This window comes from Anoplopoma fimbria, chromosome 16, assembly GCF_027596085.1.
Source record: "Anoplopoma fimbria isolate UVic2021 breed Golden Eagle Sablefish chromosome 16, Afim_UVic_2022, whole genome shotgun sequence".
Lineage (NCBI taxonomy): Eukaryota > Metazoa > Chordata > Actinopteri > Perciformes > Anoplopomatidae > Anoplopoma > Anoplopoma fimbria.
Window position 1 is genome coordinate 10,711,764 of NC_072464.1, and position 16,554 is coordinate 10,728,317.

The window sequence follows — 16,554 nt, forward strand, 5'->3', positions numbered from 1 at the left end:
AGATTGTCAAAATAACTGGTCTGCCAGTAAAACACATAAAAAAAAAAAAAGAAAAAAAAAAGAGCTTCTGTCTAAGAGCAGTGAGCCAGCAGAAATGTTTCTGCAGTCGTTCAGCCAGCAGAAATATTTCTGCAGTCGTTCAGCCAGCCATAAGAGGCATAGAGGTGTTATTAAGACGTCATGGAGATTTATAGTGTGAGCATACACACAGGGTCATTCCTGATGAGGGAGTGTCACCGCCACTGACAGGAGCTGTTGGTGGGAAGCAGAAACACAAAAAAAATGAAAGAAGGGATTAGGCAAATCTTCATTTACCCAGTCATCCACCTCACCATTCATTCATACTCTCTGTTTCAAATGTTTGGTTTTGTAAAATTTCCCTGGGTGTAAACCCAAAATCCTTCAGGCATTTAAACGCTATGATACATTTTTTATTTCACATTAAGCCAACCACAAGGATCACTTATGATGTCATGATTTCTATCAGGATGGATTTTTGCAGATATTCCAATTTTTGCAAATACATTCAGGGTTTTTGACGCTCTTTTCATCACTGGAGGGGAAAATATGTCTTACAATCCTGTTAGCTAAAGAAGATTTATCAATGTGTTCCAATGTCTATATCATACAGACCAAATTGTGTTTAATCTCAGTGACTCTAGAATACAAAATAAGTTTTACAAAACTGAAGCTGATAAAGTATAGCCTTATAAGATAAGATAATCCTTTATTAGTCCCGCAGCGGGGACATTTGCAGGCTTACAGCAGCATAGAGTAAAGTGCACACAAGAGACATAGTAAAGAAAGACAAGATAAAAAAAAAAAAAAAAAATAAAAAAAAAACAAGTATTATAAATAAGCAATAGAAACAGTAGAAAAACAACAATAACTGAAATATAATATTTACAGACAGATAATATTTACAGACTTATGCAAGATTTTACATTATAAGAATACTGTTTAGTTGAAAAATCAAAAGAGCTGTAAACATGTAAGCATTAGGCAGATCATGCAATCAGGCTTAGCATTGACGGTCAATAGAATATAGGCAAAACTCTTATATTCACTGTTAAGTGCTATTCTATGCCTGACAACAGAATTCTCTGTTAACTAATGCTGGTACTGTAACTAGTTGGGTCTTCTGATAATATGCTACTACAGTCGTGTTATATGGTAAAAGATTAAACAGAAATCACTCAAAAATACTTAACTAATCAGTCAGCTTATAAAAGATGAAAAAAACTCTGTGGGACAGAAACGGTGAACTCTAGAAGAAAAAACTCAACATTTTTTGCTTGTTCTTTCAGATCAAATGACACCACGTGAGCCTCCCCATTGTGGGTCTGAAACACAGTTATCAGCTCTGTTACACCCAAAGCGTGGCAACCACTCTCAGGTTTCCCTCAAGATCAGGTTCAACATTGACTGTACCAGCGGCAGGTGGACTGCACCGATCCTCAGATTACCAGGATCTTGAATATTTCATCTGCAGACACACGTCTGTTGCTGGCAAAGCAGAAGTCAAAGAGGAGAAGCTGGAAAAGCCGGGGCGAAAAGGATGAAACAGGACACATGTCTTGCTACTGAGGTTACCGGGGATCAATTCTTACCTTAAGATGTTTTAATTAACAAATGCAGGTGTCACAAAGAGTCGCCATCTTTTTTTCCTGGACTGCCACACATGTATCAGCTGGAAGTCCACCAACCAAAATAAATAACAAGCAAAGCTTTTAAGCCAGTGACACACCATTTCCTGTTGAACCATCCCAATGCTTCCTGACGTGGAAGCATCTGCAGTTGTGTTTCAACATCTGACCACAGTGTCAGCCAGTTCCACCATTCTGTGTTTGAAGCTGTGTGGGTGTAAACACATTGTTCAGTTTTTGAGTGAGGCATCATCAACCCCCTCCAGCCCTAAGCTGTCCTTGCCAGAGCCTGGACGCTCCCCTAGGACATGCCCAGGTTTGCCCACTAACATACCCAAAGACAAATCCCTCTATGGAAGGCTACGGCTTCTCCTGCAGTGTTGCTATGGACCTGAATTTGCACCACCAGATCAAGGCTCCCCCGCAGGCTCCAGTCCTTGTGTTTCTACTGTTGGCAGTGAGGACGATAAACGTAGGTGGAAGCCTCAGTCTAGTCACACTATTTTTAAAATTGATTTTAGAGTTTAAGTGGTGAAAAAGCAGCATAGCAACCGATGATGCAGTAGCTAATAGATAGATATCGATGATAGCTGAACCTGTGAATAAGTTAAAACCGTTGATGTCGAAATAAGCTCATAAGCAGTTTAGATAATTATACCAGAATGAATAACATATAATAATTATGCAGTTAAATCTGAACTGTTTGGTTTTTTTGGCCACTTGAAGGCATTGCAACAAGCTATAGACACAACATACTGACTTTATAAATGCAAAAAGTCACTATTCACACTCAACATATAAAGAGCAACATTAGTATTTATTTGGAGTTGTGTGTTTGCACAACCTTTCACTCTCATCTTAGCTATGTTTGTTCCACCAACATCTGAGGGGAAATATTGGCCCTTAAGCTGCTAAATGTTTCACTATGTTCAGTAGCTAGTTGCAATTTTTATCTGTCTGCTGTTGGATGTTGGACAGCTATCTTGCAGTGGATTATATTGATAATTTGATCCATTAAAAATGTGAGAATATCAATTAAAACAGCTTTGACGTATTTAAATTGAAGTTGTAGAAACAATGCCATTTACCCACCCAAAACCCTATAGAGACTGTGTCTGCCCCACGGCCACTTCAATTATTTAAAGTCAACAGAAGAGGAGTTATACAAAATAACTTAATAAAAGTTAAGGCAACCAATGCAACAGTGCATCAAAACAGGACAATTAAATGTGGACTCTGTCATCTAAGGGTGTACTTGTAAATGATTTAATATCAGATAATCATATTGATTCATTTTGTCTTACTGAAACCTGGCTGTGTCATGAAGAGTACGTTAGCCTTAATGAATCAACTCCTCCAAGTTATATTAATACTCATATTCCTCGAGGCACAGGCCGAGGAGGTGGAGTAGCAGCTATCTTTGACTCAAGCCTATTAATAAACCCTAAACCTAAATTAAATTACAACTCATTTGAAAGCCTTGTTCTTAGTCTTTCAAACACGAGTGGGAAAGTATTAAAGTCAATTTTATTTGTTATAGTGTATCGTGCACCAGGTGCGTATTCTGAATTCCTATCTGAATTCTCAGAGTTTTTATCTAGTTTAGTCCTTAAGACAGATAAAGTTATTATTGTAGGGGATTTTAATATTCATGTGGATGTGTATAATGATAGCCTTAGTACTGCGTTTAGTTCATTATTAGATTCTATTGGCTTCTGTCAGTGTGTACATAAACCGACTCACTGTTTTAACCATACCCTCGACCTTGTTCTGGTATATGGTATTGAAATAGAAAATGTAATTGTCTCTCAACAGAACTCTCTTTTATCGGACCATTATCTAATAACCTTTGAATTTTTTCTACCAGAATGTACGCCATTAGGCAAAAGTTTCTACACTAGATGTCTATCTGATAATGCTGTAGCTAAATTTAAAGAAGCGATTTCTTCAGGGTTTTATTCAGTACCATTGCTCAATATAACAGAGGACTCCTACGCTAACTTTAGTCCGTCTCAGATTGACCATCTTGTTGATAGTGCTGCATGCTCACTGCGAATGACACTAGACTCTATAGCTCCTCTAAAAAAGAAGCTAATAAAAGAAAGGAGGTTTGCTCCATGGTATAATCCTCAAACCCGCGATTTAAAGCAAATATCGCGAAAACTTGAAAGGATATGGCATTCCACCAATGTGGATGAAGCGCGTTAGTCTGGCGAGACAGTCTTAAAATATATAAGAAGGCACTCCGTAATGCTAGAGCAGCCTATTACTTAGAAAAATAAGAACAACCCTAGGGTTCTCTTCAGCACTGTAGCCAGGCTGACAGAGAGTCACAGCTCTGTTGAGCCGTGTATTCCTATAAACCTCAGTAGTAGTGACTTCATGAACTTCTTTAATGATAAGATTCTAACTATTAGAGAAAAAACTTATAATCTACTGCCCTCAACCAGTACCGATTGATCCATAGCTGTAGAACCTGAAATATATTTAGATGGCTTTTCTCCCATCGACCTTCAACAATTGACTTTAACTATTTCTAAGTCTAAACCTTCCACCTGTCTCTTAGACCCGATTCCGACTAGGCTGCTTAAGGAAGTTTTACCTTTAATTAGCAATTCTTTATTAGAAATTATCAATCTGTCTTTACTGACGGGCCATGTACCACAGGCCTTCAAACTAGCTGTAATTAAACCTCTTCTTAAGAAACCTACTCTTGATCCAGAGGTGTTGGCTAACTATAGACCTATATCTAACCTTCCGTTGCTCTCCAAGATCCTTGAGAAAGCAGTAGCAAATCAGCTCTGTGACTTTATGCATAACAATAGTTTATTTGAGGATTTTCAGTCAGGATTTAGTGCTGCATTTGATACCATTGATCACCAAATCCTATTACAGAGATTGGAGCATCTTATAGGCATTAAAGGAACCGCACTTAGCTGGTTTAAGTCGTATTTATCAGACCGATCTCAGTTTGTATATGTAAACAATGAAAGCTCGATGAAAACCAGGGTTAGTCACGGAGTTCCACAGGGGTCTGTTCTTGGACCTATTTTATTTACCTTATATATGCTTCCCTTGGGGAATATTATCAGAAAACACTCAGTAAACTTTCATTGTTATGCAGATGATACCCAGTTATATCTATCAATTAAGCCAGACGAAACTAACCAGTTCTCTAAACTTCAAGCATGTCTTACGGACATAAAAACCTGGATGACCTGTAACTTTTTAATGTTAAACTCTGAAAAAACAGAAGTTATCCTACTAGGCCCAGATCACCTTCGAATTCAATTATCTAACGATATAGTTTCTCTAGATGGCATTGCTCTAGCATCCAGCACTACCGTTAAGAACCTTGGAGTTATCTTTGACCAGGATCTGTCTTTTAACTCTTATATAAAACAGATCTCAAGGACAGCCTTTTTTCATTTACGTAACATTGCGAAAATCAGGCAAATCCTGTCTCAAAGTGATGCAGAAAAACTAGTTCATGCATTTGTTACCTCTAGACTAGATTACTGTAACTCCTTATTATCAGGCTGCTCTAATAGGTCTCTTAGATCTTTACAGTTGATCCAGAATGCTGCAGCACGTGTTCTAACAAAAACTAAGAAAATAGATCATATTACTCCAGTATTAGCTTCTCTGCACTGGCTCCCTGTTAAATCAAGAATAGAATTTAAAATTATTTTACTTACCTACAAAGCTCTAACTGGCCAGGCACCGTCTTATCTTAAGGAACTTATAGTTCCATATTACCCAACTAGAGAGCTGCGCTCAATCAATGCAAGGTTACTTGTGGTTCCTAGAGTATATAAAAGTAGGATGGGAGCCAGAGCCTTCAGTTATCAGGCTCCTCTTCTGTGGAACCAGGTTCCAGTTTCAGTCCGGGGGCAGACACACTCACCACTTTCAAGAGCAGGCTTAAGACCTTCCTTTTTGATAGCGCTTATAGTTAGGGCTGGTTCAGGTTCGCCTTGGTCCAGCCCCTAGATATGCTGCTATATGCCTAGACAGCCGGGGGACTACCTAGGATACGCTGAGCTCCTCTCTCCTCTTCTCTCCCTCCATCTTTATGTATTAATCTCCTATTTATGCACATTACTGATTTTGCTTCTTCCCCGGAGTTCTTGTGCTTTCTCGCCTCGCAGGTTCCCAGGAATCGGGGTTATATTTGGACTGTCATCGTGCCACCTACTGAGGCCCTGCTGACACCCACTACTACTACCACTATCATTATTAGTCACATTACTATTATTATTGCCTGTACTATTACGCTTATTGACTTGCTTGTACCCTGGAGTCTTTGTGCTTTCTCGCTTCGCAGGCTTCTATAAATCGTGGCTGTACCTGGACCGTGGTCGTGCTTCCTGCTACGGCCCTGCTGACACCGACTGCTACCACCATTATTATTACTAGTCACATTACTATTACTATTACCTGTACCATTAAGCATTTTAGCTTTACTTCCACCCTGAAGCCCTTTTGCTTTCTCGTTCTGCAGGTTTCCACGAATCGTTGTGGTACCTGGACCGTAGTCGTGCCTCCTGCTGTGAGCCGACTGACACCCACTGCTACTTCAATTATTATTATTAATCACATTACTATCCCTATTTTCATAACTATAATTCTACTGTAATAATTGCTGCTGTTATTATAAGTAGTCTTATTATATGAATCATTTATGCCATATACATTGAATGTGTTGTATCTCTGTTATGCTGTTCATTCTGTACACATGACATCTATTGCATTCTGTCCATCCTGGGAGAAGGATCCCTCCTCTGTCGTTCTCCCATAGGTTTCTTCCTTTTTTCTCCCTGTTAAAGGGGTTTTTTAGGGGAGTTTTTCCTGTGCCGATGTGAGGGAAGGACAGAGGATGTCGCATGTGCACAGATTGTAAAGCCCTCTGAGGCAAATTTGTAATTTGTGATTCTGGGCTATACAAAATAAACTGAATTGAATTAAATTAATAATAATGTTGGAGTAGGTTCCTTTAAAAGTGCTCGATAAACAGTTCTTTGACAAAAAAAAAAGTCTTAAATCAAAGTAGTCTTACTAGTTTTTTGCATAGCTTTCAATCACATTTCTCAGCTTTCTTCAGTTATATTTCTAATCTCCAAGATGAGCAAATAGACGCAATTAAAGTTCAAGAAAAAACTGAGGAAGATTGGAATTAAAAGCTCAAGAAAACTCAAAAATTAACTTAATTCACTCAACCCCATTTGTGTCTGCCTATATCAGTGTGTAAAAAAAGTATTGCTCAGCTGGAGGAACATTTTCTTACATTGTGATGTTATTACATTGTCATTTACCACAAAGAGGGAATGATGTTGGGTCAAAAGTGACCGTGACAGGACACATTTTTCAAGTTTCAAGTGATTCACCGAGGCAATCAAACACTGTTAACACAGCGGTAGACGATTATCCGCCCACCACTTCTTTTCTCGCCCCTTGAATCCACCGACCACCTCCTCCTCGCTGTGGGCTCTCACCAGACTTTCTCTTTGAAGGATTAGCTGTATAACTTCTGAAGACAGCATCTGATTGTTGTAAGGGTGTCTGCAGTGTGCGTGTCTGTCTTGTGCAAAGGCTCAGCGCAGTTTAAGTTTGAAACTCGTCACGTGTGACGTCTGGTGCGAATGTTAATACACAGTGGCAATACTGTGTGCCTATATGAGCTGGTATGCCACTCACTGAGGGCGGTAAGAGGCTTAGAGAATCAAACGCCTCATATACCAAAGTACTTTGCTCTTTGACCACCTGCAATACTGAATGTTATGTTCACTTTCATTTGAATGTAAAGAGTAGGATACCCCAATATTATTCAGGAACCAAAATCATAATAATCCTTAATTACGACAGATGCCAACAAAACATAAGAAATATGACCACACACAGGTGCATTTACCTTATAGGTTTGCAGAGCGCTACAACAGAGACAGCATCTTCCTTCTGTGAGACCTCATCGGCCCGTCACAACTCATTGCTTCCAGGTCGTCATGGTTGGATCAGAGTTGCATTTGTGACAGCACCCTCCTGGCAAACATACAATTCATGCAGAGTGTGAGCCCATATGTGTACAAGCCTTAGGCGTAACATAACTCCACACAATGTGCTAGAGAGTTTCCTAGGTGCCTGCTGTTGGTATACGGATCCCATGTGTTTGAAAGATAGGGGAAAAAGAAACACTGCAAAAACACTGGAACCAAGCTGTTCCATTCAAAAGAAACAAAATATGTTAAACTCAAAGCATCATTCTTGCCAGCCAGGCTGAAAGAAACAGTGAGGTGGAAAGGAATTAAATTAGATGCTGAGATAGGAACAGAAAAGTGTGAAAAGAGACGAGAGAAGAGGAAACAAAGCAGTTAATGGCTCTTGGTGGGTGATGTTAAAGGATTAGCAGATTGTGCGTTGCAGAATGAACTCGCCTTGGCATCTCTCGGTTCTCCCAGTATTCAGCCTCCAGAATGAACTCACCTTCATATGCAAATGAGCCTGGACGCATTCAATCTACAAAATGGTTTGATTGGTTCATGTAAACATGCACACTTCAAACAAATAGTTATCTTACCGTAGCAACAGGCATTAAAAACTTCTCATGTGATGAAAACTTAAAAAAAGTGAAACAATAAAATGAAACTTCTTTCTACAAAGACAGTTTAAAGTTATTACAATCAGTCTTTATTATTGGCATTATGTTCTGTACAGTCTACTTACATTATCTGAATGGGGTACAAGTAAATACAATTAATATATCTTAATATATATTCTGTTCAAGTGCCATCTATTCTGCTTGTCATGTAAATATTTAGTATTTAACATTTGAGAAAAGGATTTCTATAAAAGCATTTCATATGGTTATAAAAAAAAAAGTTTCTTGTACTGTTGTTAAGATGATGAATAGAAAAATCACTCAAAAAAAGGACTTAATAATCATAATGTTAATCTTGTCACATTTCAGGGTGCATAGGCCTGTATCACATTTCTTCATACAGTTTCACTGTGGTAGAAGTCACTATTAGTAAAGCCCTTTAATGTTCTAGTTTAAGTGCTACTGTAACATAGAGGAGCATTCTTCTATTTTCTAAACATTAAGGTCTACTGTGAAGCCGGCGGGAGTTTTTTTTTTTCCTCACTCGTGGACACAAGCTGTCTGGGAGGCAATAACAATGTCCAGCTTTCCATACAAGTAATAAGACAAAGCCCAGATGTAACCAGGAACAGAAATAGACATTTCCATTCAGAAATAAAGGGTTATGTCTCAAAAATGATTGATTTCCCATAAACAATAAAAAATATCAGACTTTTGTCTCCACACACACACACACACACACACACACACACACACACACACACACACACACACACACACACACACACACACACACACACACACACACACACACACACACACACACACACTCCATCCACTCTCACACACACCCCCACTCACACACACACACACACACATCTATATTGCAGAGAAAACTAACAGCCCTGAACACAAGCATGAAGGCTGCCACTGTGTTTTGCTCAATAGCTATTGTTTCTGTGCTAACACACTGAATGGTTTTCCCTGGTCCAACCCACATCCACTTCCTGTGAGTAAGCATGGACAAGCTTTCCTAAACATACTCACACAACCCATATTCTGGATTAATTTAAGACAACTATGCCCTTATTGCAAAAAGTATCACACCTGTATGATAATGACCACGTTGCTGTAAAAAAAACCCAGATTAACCTGGATCTTTTAATATTGTGAGAGAGAATCTAACTGCATGAAACCGTTGTCCAGCAGGACCACATATACAGTGTAAATAAGGTCGTCTCACACATCATACTCAATCAATTTAGAACACTGTAGTTAAACTGTGGTCAAAGTTTCAGCAGATATACTTAGAAAATCCCAGACTTTTTTTCCCAGTTGGCATAGCAGCTTTGGTGCTCACCAAGTGAGATACATTTAAATGAAAGCAGGCTGTGTGTCACCAGTAGCTGGACAAAATCAATTGTTCATATCCAAACTTGCAGAAAATGCAGAATAATTCGCTGTTTCTACAAAAAAAAGCACCAAGTGTTGTGTGAAAGATAAAGTTTGCTGCCCTGAATGGAAAATAACCCTGCCGCTCTAACGCTGGACCATGAGACCAGCACTTTGATGGAGTCGTGACTGACAGACTGTGGCTTTACACGGCTCCTTTGCTCATGTTATGTAAGGTGATGTGTGGAGAGAGCGGGAACGGATTCCTTTCTAAAGAGTTCCTTTAAATTGAGTCAACGTGTTTTCCTCAGGTGGTATTCTGTCTTCATACAGCCGCATAGGGTGTAATACAGTGTGTGTGTTTGTATGCGCGTTTATGTTCAGTCAGGTCTTACAGCCGAGTTCATCGCTGTATAAATGTTGAACACAGTGATAGACTGACAGGGCTGGGCCCATCCAGAGGGTCAGAGGCTCCACCATGGTGCACTATCCCAGAAGCACCCTCTGCAGGCGGTATGCGGGTACGCTGCTCTCCTCCTCCGACTCCGCGTCGCTCTGGGGGTTGGAGCTGCAGGGAGAGGTGCACTCCGGGGAGCACAGGTAGTGCATGAGGGGCAGCCGGTACTTTCCACAGAAGTCCACAAACTTGATCTGCCGCACCCATGAATCAAAGTAGACGCCTGGAGAAAGCAGAGAGTGACAGAGAAAAACGGTAAGTATGTAAATGTATGAACGCATCAATTATAGTAGATTCATATGTTGCATCGTTGTCAAGAACTCAGATTTGAGCAAAATCCTACAACAAGGCAAGAAACAGTCAACTGAAAAACAAAAAGTAAATGACATCAAAGTGGTTCTCGACAAAATGAAGGGGCTTCCAGATGATCAACAAAATTGATACATTCATGCTAGACAAACTTGTGCTTATTTTTGTTAAATTTTTTCCCAAACTTAGATTTTTTTGGTAAACTACTGTATATTGATTACTTCTTTAGGTTTCTAAAAGTATTTCAATAAAACAAGGTTGGAAAAAAAATCTGTTTTTGTTTGAATTGGTCACATTTGGCAGACATCAATGTACCGTATTTTCCGCACTATAAGGCGCACTTAAAAGCCTTTAATTTTCTCAAAAAACGACAGTGCGCCTTATAATCCGGAGCGCTTTATATATGGATTAACTCTGGTTGTGCTTACTGACCTCGAAGCGATTTTGTGTGGTACACGGCGCTCTGTCAAAATGTTTTAGTAGACTTAGTAAACTACAAAGCCGCACCGCAGCAGCATCACGGCTACCGTAGTCAGGAGCGTCAGGAGTAATACACACTGTGCTTCACCATCATATTACAGTGTGTGTGTATAAGGACCCAACATGGCTCCTGTCAAGAGACACGCTTACGACGCGGACTTCAAACTCAAGGCTATCAGTCACGCAGTAGAACATGGGAATAGAGCAGCTGCGAGAGAATTCAACATTAATGAATCAATGGTACGGAAGTGGAGGAAGTTTGACTGACTGACTGTTTTGTTAAACAGTCTGTCTTAATGCGCCTTATAGTCCGGTGCGCCTTATATATGAAAAAAGATCGAAAATAGACCATTCATTGACAGTGCGCCTTATAATCCTGTGCGCCCTATAGTGCGGAAAATACGGTAAGCATTTTCTTCAAATTCTGTGGAAAGCGTCTTACCGGCACACTTGGGGTTGGGGCACTTGCTGGCCAAGTCTAGGTAGTGCAGAAGGTTTGAGGGCATGTCGCAGGGGTAGTAGGGTATATTTCGGCTCTTGACGGTACGTCCCGCCAACTCTAGCAGGGACGGGGGGTCGTAGGTCATCTCCTTGACAAAGCGCACCACCAGTGGGTTGCCACGGAGACTGAGCTCTTGCAGGTGCACCAGGCAGAGGATCTCCCTCGGCAGGTAAGTGAGCAGGTTGTTGTGGAGACTTAAAGATCGCAGCGAGTGGAGCCTGGAGTGAGACAGGGGAATGTTTACAATTACAAAACATGCCTATAGGAACGTGCAGTAATCAGATACAAGCGGGGTTATTGCACATACATATCTGGCTTTTATGTAATCTGGATATTGTTTACTTCAGGTTACACTGGTAAGATATGTGCGCTGTATGTGTGAGTAGTTACCTGGTGAGCTGTGGCGGCACACTCTGGATGCGGTTGTCACATAGGACCAGGTAGCTGAGCCAGGGCAGGTTAGCCACTTCTGGAGGAATGGCTGTAATGAGGTTTCCACCCAGATACAACAGCTCCAGACTAACAGAAAAAAGAGAGAAAGAGAGAGTGTGATGTTTAACCCAAGTACTTATTAAGGTCACACAGTCCAGCAAAACAGATTTGAACACTATTTTAGTTTTTTGTTATTGCTCTTATGATTACCCAAAAATAAAAATAGTTATCAACTAACTACAAACACAAAATGTCATTACCAAAACCTTGAGCATGAAGGCCAGGGGTCCCACATCACAAAAAAGTATTTTTTGACTGACTTTACCAGTGCATTGTTTTTAGAAGTTCAGTATCAACATTTACAGTTTGTAATGAAAAATGCTGCATTGTCAATGTCAGGGTAGCCATATTTACGCAAAAAAGGCCAACTGAGTGACCCCAGGTCAACACTAATACATACCACAAGGGGGAGCTAAAGATGCATGGCTACATGTTGAAGAGCTTGTGTGCATGTGCTTCCTCTATGTGTTTAAATCTGTTTCATCATAAAAAAGACAGATGAAACAGATGTTGAGTTCAAAATGATCTGAGGCTACAGATTGTGTGCAGTTCACACATTTATACATCATCTAATCACATAAAAAGTGCAAGTATGCAAATATAATTTATGGAATAAATGTACATCTGTGTTAACTTAATTATTACACATGTGATGATAAGAAAGAATCTGCTTCCAGGTTTAATAGTAAGCTAAACTGATATGTACATGATTGTCGTATGGAGATATTAAAGGACTCTAGTAGGTTAAAGGAGATAGGAAGTACACATGGGGGTAATTGGGAGTCAAACAGAGAGATAGCGAGAGAGAAATGGATAGCTGGTCAGCAAAAGTAAGCCGTCAGGCCATCTGCCTGCTGGAACTGATGACACAGCGACAGCGACTGCGACACAGGAAGCCATTATACTGTCCTTGGTGGCTGAGCACTGAGCAATCCCCCTCTGTGACGGGTACTGAGACATTCAGGGTCTGCTCACTGCCCTCGACGAGCTGCCCATTGATTTGTGTCACTGCCCTCGACGAGCAGTGACATAAATCAGCTACCAGAGATTGAGAATGATTAGCTATGGTCAGCTCACAATTTTCAAAATTTAGCAAAATTGCTGCCTTTTTCTAGGCCATTCCACCCCAGAAACACTGGGCCGAGGTTGATGTAGATGCTAGACAGTTATGTAGTATTCACACATGCTAAGGCTGTATGTTTTAGTGTTTAAGTGGCCGAGAGAAAGTGAAAACAATCTCTAAAAATGTATCGTAAATACATACAAATAGATCTTGTTCAAAGATATTTTGACTTATCAAATTGGAAAAGGAGGAAAAAGGATGAAGCCGGGAGATTTTCATTACACATTATTCCAGCCAACGTAAGGATGTATCTTTGTAGGCTCACCCCGGAAGTTAGCATTGCACTGGTTCCCTTGACAAAAAGTTGTTCAACAATATTCTTCACAAATGAAGACAACTTTTATGGTTTTTGAAGCGTTAATGTAACGGCTTGAGCTCGAGTATAAACACAACAAGGCTGTAGAGTCAGACTAGTCGGCATGATGACGTTTTGTAGTCTCATTCAGTCACTTGTTAGCTATCGCATTTTTGAGACACGTAAAAGGTTCAAAATTAAAGAGAGGGGTCTTTCCTGACATATTTTATATATGGTAGTACAAAACGTTAAAATCTCTTAACTTTGTGTTGACCACAGATCTTATTTAAGACTAAAAAACAATTAACAAAGCCCATCGACTTTGAGTCGAGGGAAAAATAAATGCTCATTTCAGGGGTTTTTAAGACTAGTCTCTGCAGCACTCTGACAGAAAAAGCTTCTTTATTATTCTGAGTGAAACAAAGCTAATAAATAATTTGACACATAACATTGTGACAGAAGGTCTCATGTTTAGTGTAAATAAAACTTTAGGAAATTTAAATAGCCCAAAAATCTTTTTTATTAAAAATTCAAGCCAGTAGGGCAAGGAATGTAAATGATCAAGATATCATCAAACTAATAAGGGCTGGCTACATCTCATTATATCTCTGCCACATACTCACTTTATTACTGTGTGTGTGTTTGTGTGTGTGATAAAGTGAAGAGCCTTGCATGTTTGATCTTTGACCCGACAGTGGGTCACCGTGACATGCTACTGTTAAACTCGGGAAATGATAAGATAGAAGGGATCTAATGGCTGGCCTCCTTTTCCGTCAATGTCTTCCACTCTAACAGAAAACGGCAAACAACTTCTGAAAGCTTTAAACTCACTGCTGCTCATATGTTGTGTGTTGTTTTGAAGTTAGGGTCCTTTGTCTTGTTTATCGTCTCATGAGTCATATTCTTTCTCCATATCCTGCATTTTCTTTACAGAATACTACTGTTAGGCCATGGGTAATCATAGCAGTGTCCCCTGCTTTATTTCTGTCCGTGCTTGTTTAATCACTTTAAATACATTTTACTATAATAATGAATATGTCAAAAATATTCTATGGCACAACTTTCCTGTCATTAGGAAATACTATGTATATCTGTCCAGAACTACTTCAGGGTTATTACTGGAGCAGTGCAAGGGAACTTCCCGCAACTAGGGAATCTTGTTGTTTACAAGATGAACTGCCTGGAAGTTATCATGACACATACAGATTGACGTAAAAGGGGAAAGTGAAGTAGTAAACACCATTAAACCGAAAAAAAGAGAGAAGAACTGACCATGTTTAGGTTACCTTTTCAAAAACTCTTGACTTTGTAATGGAAAACGTAAACAGGTATTTTGTTGCCTTGTTAAAATATGTGGGTCAACTCCTCTGATTCGTGCAAAGTAGCAGGTGAAGTGTGACTAAAGAGAGTTTACAGTACTTCCTACAACACAACTGATGAAAGGGAGTTCAAAGCTTTCCTTTAGGGGCACACACGCAGCATACAAATAGAGGTCGACTCTGGCAAAGCGAACCAAGAAAGCACCAAACATTTTAAATGTCAGCATGTTCTGAACAGTGATTATTGTTTGGCTACAGAGCCAAGTGCTGGGGGAAATAACATTGAATGAGTGCTGATGCGCAGAATAAGCAATTTCATCTCTCATTATGGCCTCAACTTTTTACTGCAACTATATTGTGGTTGATGTAAGGCTGAAACTAACGATTATCTTGAACTGGAAATGAATATGCGGATTCATTTCTTAATTATTTGATTAATCATTTAGTCTATTAACTATCAGATATTTGTGAAAGATGCCAATCACAATAACCTGAAAACCAATCAGGGGGATCTTTTTAAATTGCTTATATTCTAAAAAAAAAAAAAAAAAAAAAAAAAAAGGTCCTAACAAACAAAACGATGAAAGCCATTCACTTTTTGCTGATTTTCTTTTTCCCCCCAATTATTCCACTTACTTCAGCTGCCCAGTTAATGGTCCAATAAGATGGTCTAATATCGTGTTTATGAATGTGTGACGAATCTGGCGACGGGGGTCACCACATTTGCTGATGTCAGGTAAACACAACGGTGCGGAAACCAGTGAAGTTGAAAACCAGTTGGGACGTCACACAGTATAATTCATAATACACCAGAATACCAGTTAGAGGAACCACCAGCTGAATTGCATAGAAATAACCTGTTTTACTGTGACGTTAATTGACATTAGGATACATTTGATAATACACTAATATTGAAGAATATTGTCAAATATGTGGATTTATCAATGATCTTATTATGGAGAATCTACAAAGACAGTGTCCCCTTTGCTGGGCAACCTGTCCTCGCTCGTGCTCTTAACATTGGTGTAAGTTATCCATTATTAACCATTAATGCATCTGTTTTCACCCTCCATACCATACCTGGTTAGGTTCTCTATTTCTGCGGGTATACTTTTCAGTCGGTTTCCGCCGAGAGAAAGCGACTGCAGCCGGGTCAGCTTCATGCACTGCAGCGGGATCTCCTCAAAGCGGTTCCCACTGAAGTTCAACACCTCCAGCTGCAGGGAGCCGAAGTCTTTGGGCAGCGAGAGCTCGTCCAGGCGGTTGTTTTTGGCGATCAGCGTCCTCAGCCGGGTCAGCCGCGTGACGCCGTCGCAGATGGCCGACAGTCCGTTGTTGCTGATGTCCAAAAACTCCAGGTTGCAGAACAGGCTGACCGACGAGGGCAGCGAGGCGAGCCGGTTGTAGCTCAAGTAGAGCTGCCTGGTGTCCCTCTTCCTCTCGTCGCTGACACCGTCAACGCTGAACGAGTTCAGGCTCAGACGGGAATAGTCGAGCACGCTGTCTCCAGACGTCGCCGCTGCCACTTCGGGAAACTCCATTATGGCGTTTTTTTGTTTGTTTTAAAAAAAAAAAAAAAAAAAAGTGGATTTAAACTCTGTAAAAAAAATAAAAAAATAGTCCTTTCAGAATTTTTTTTTTGATGAACGCCCCCCCACCACACACACACACACACACACACCACACACACACACCACCAACACCTCCTCCTCCTCCTCCTCCCCCGCGTTAACAGCGAGTTAGCTCCAGGACTTGTCTGTTCTTGACATGAAGAAGGGAAATATTTCTACACGCCCGCTCGTAGCACGTACCCACATCTCTGGTATGAATGTGGGTCACAGGGTTGATACTGAGAACGAGCTGTTGCAGCTGACATTACACGGAGCCACATTGGATGTGGTATCGCTGTCCCACAATGTAGCCGTTCTTTGACGAGACTCATTT

At 40.2% G+C, this 16,554-nt stretch overlaps 1 protein-coding gene across 1 annotated transcript; it reads right to left on the bottom strand.

Moving 5' to 3' along the window:
* Positions 1-8,313: 8,313 nt before the first annotated feature.
* On the bottom strand, positions 8,314-16,516 carry LOC129104491 (leucine-rich repeat-containing protein 58-like). Its single transcript, XM_054615198.1, has 4 exons — positions 15,691-16,516; positions 11,772-11,900; positions 11,322-11,599; positions 8,314-10,313 (listed from the first exon to the last, which is right to left on the bottom strand). The coding sequence occupies exons 1-4, from the start codon at positions 16,149-16,151 to the stop codon at positions 10,120-10,122; spliced, it is 1,062 nt and encodes a 353-aa protein (XP_054471173.1). The 5' UTR covers positions 16,152-16,516; the 3' UTR covers positions 8,314-10,119.
* Between the last annotated feature and the right edge of the window lie 38 nt (positions 16,517-16,554).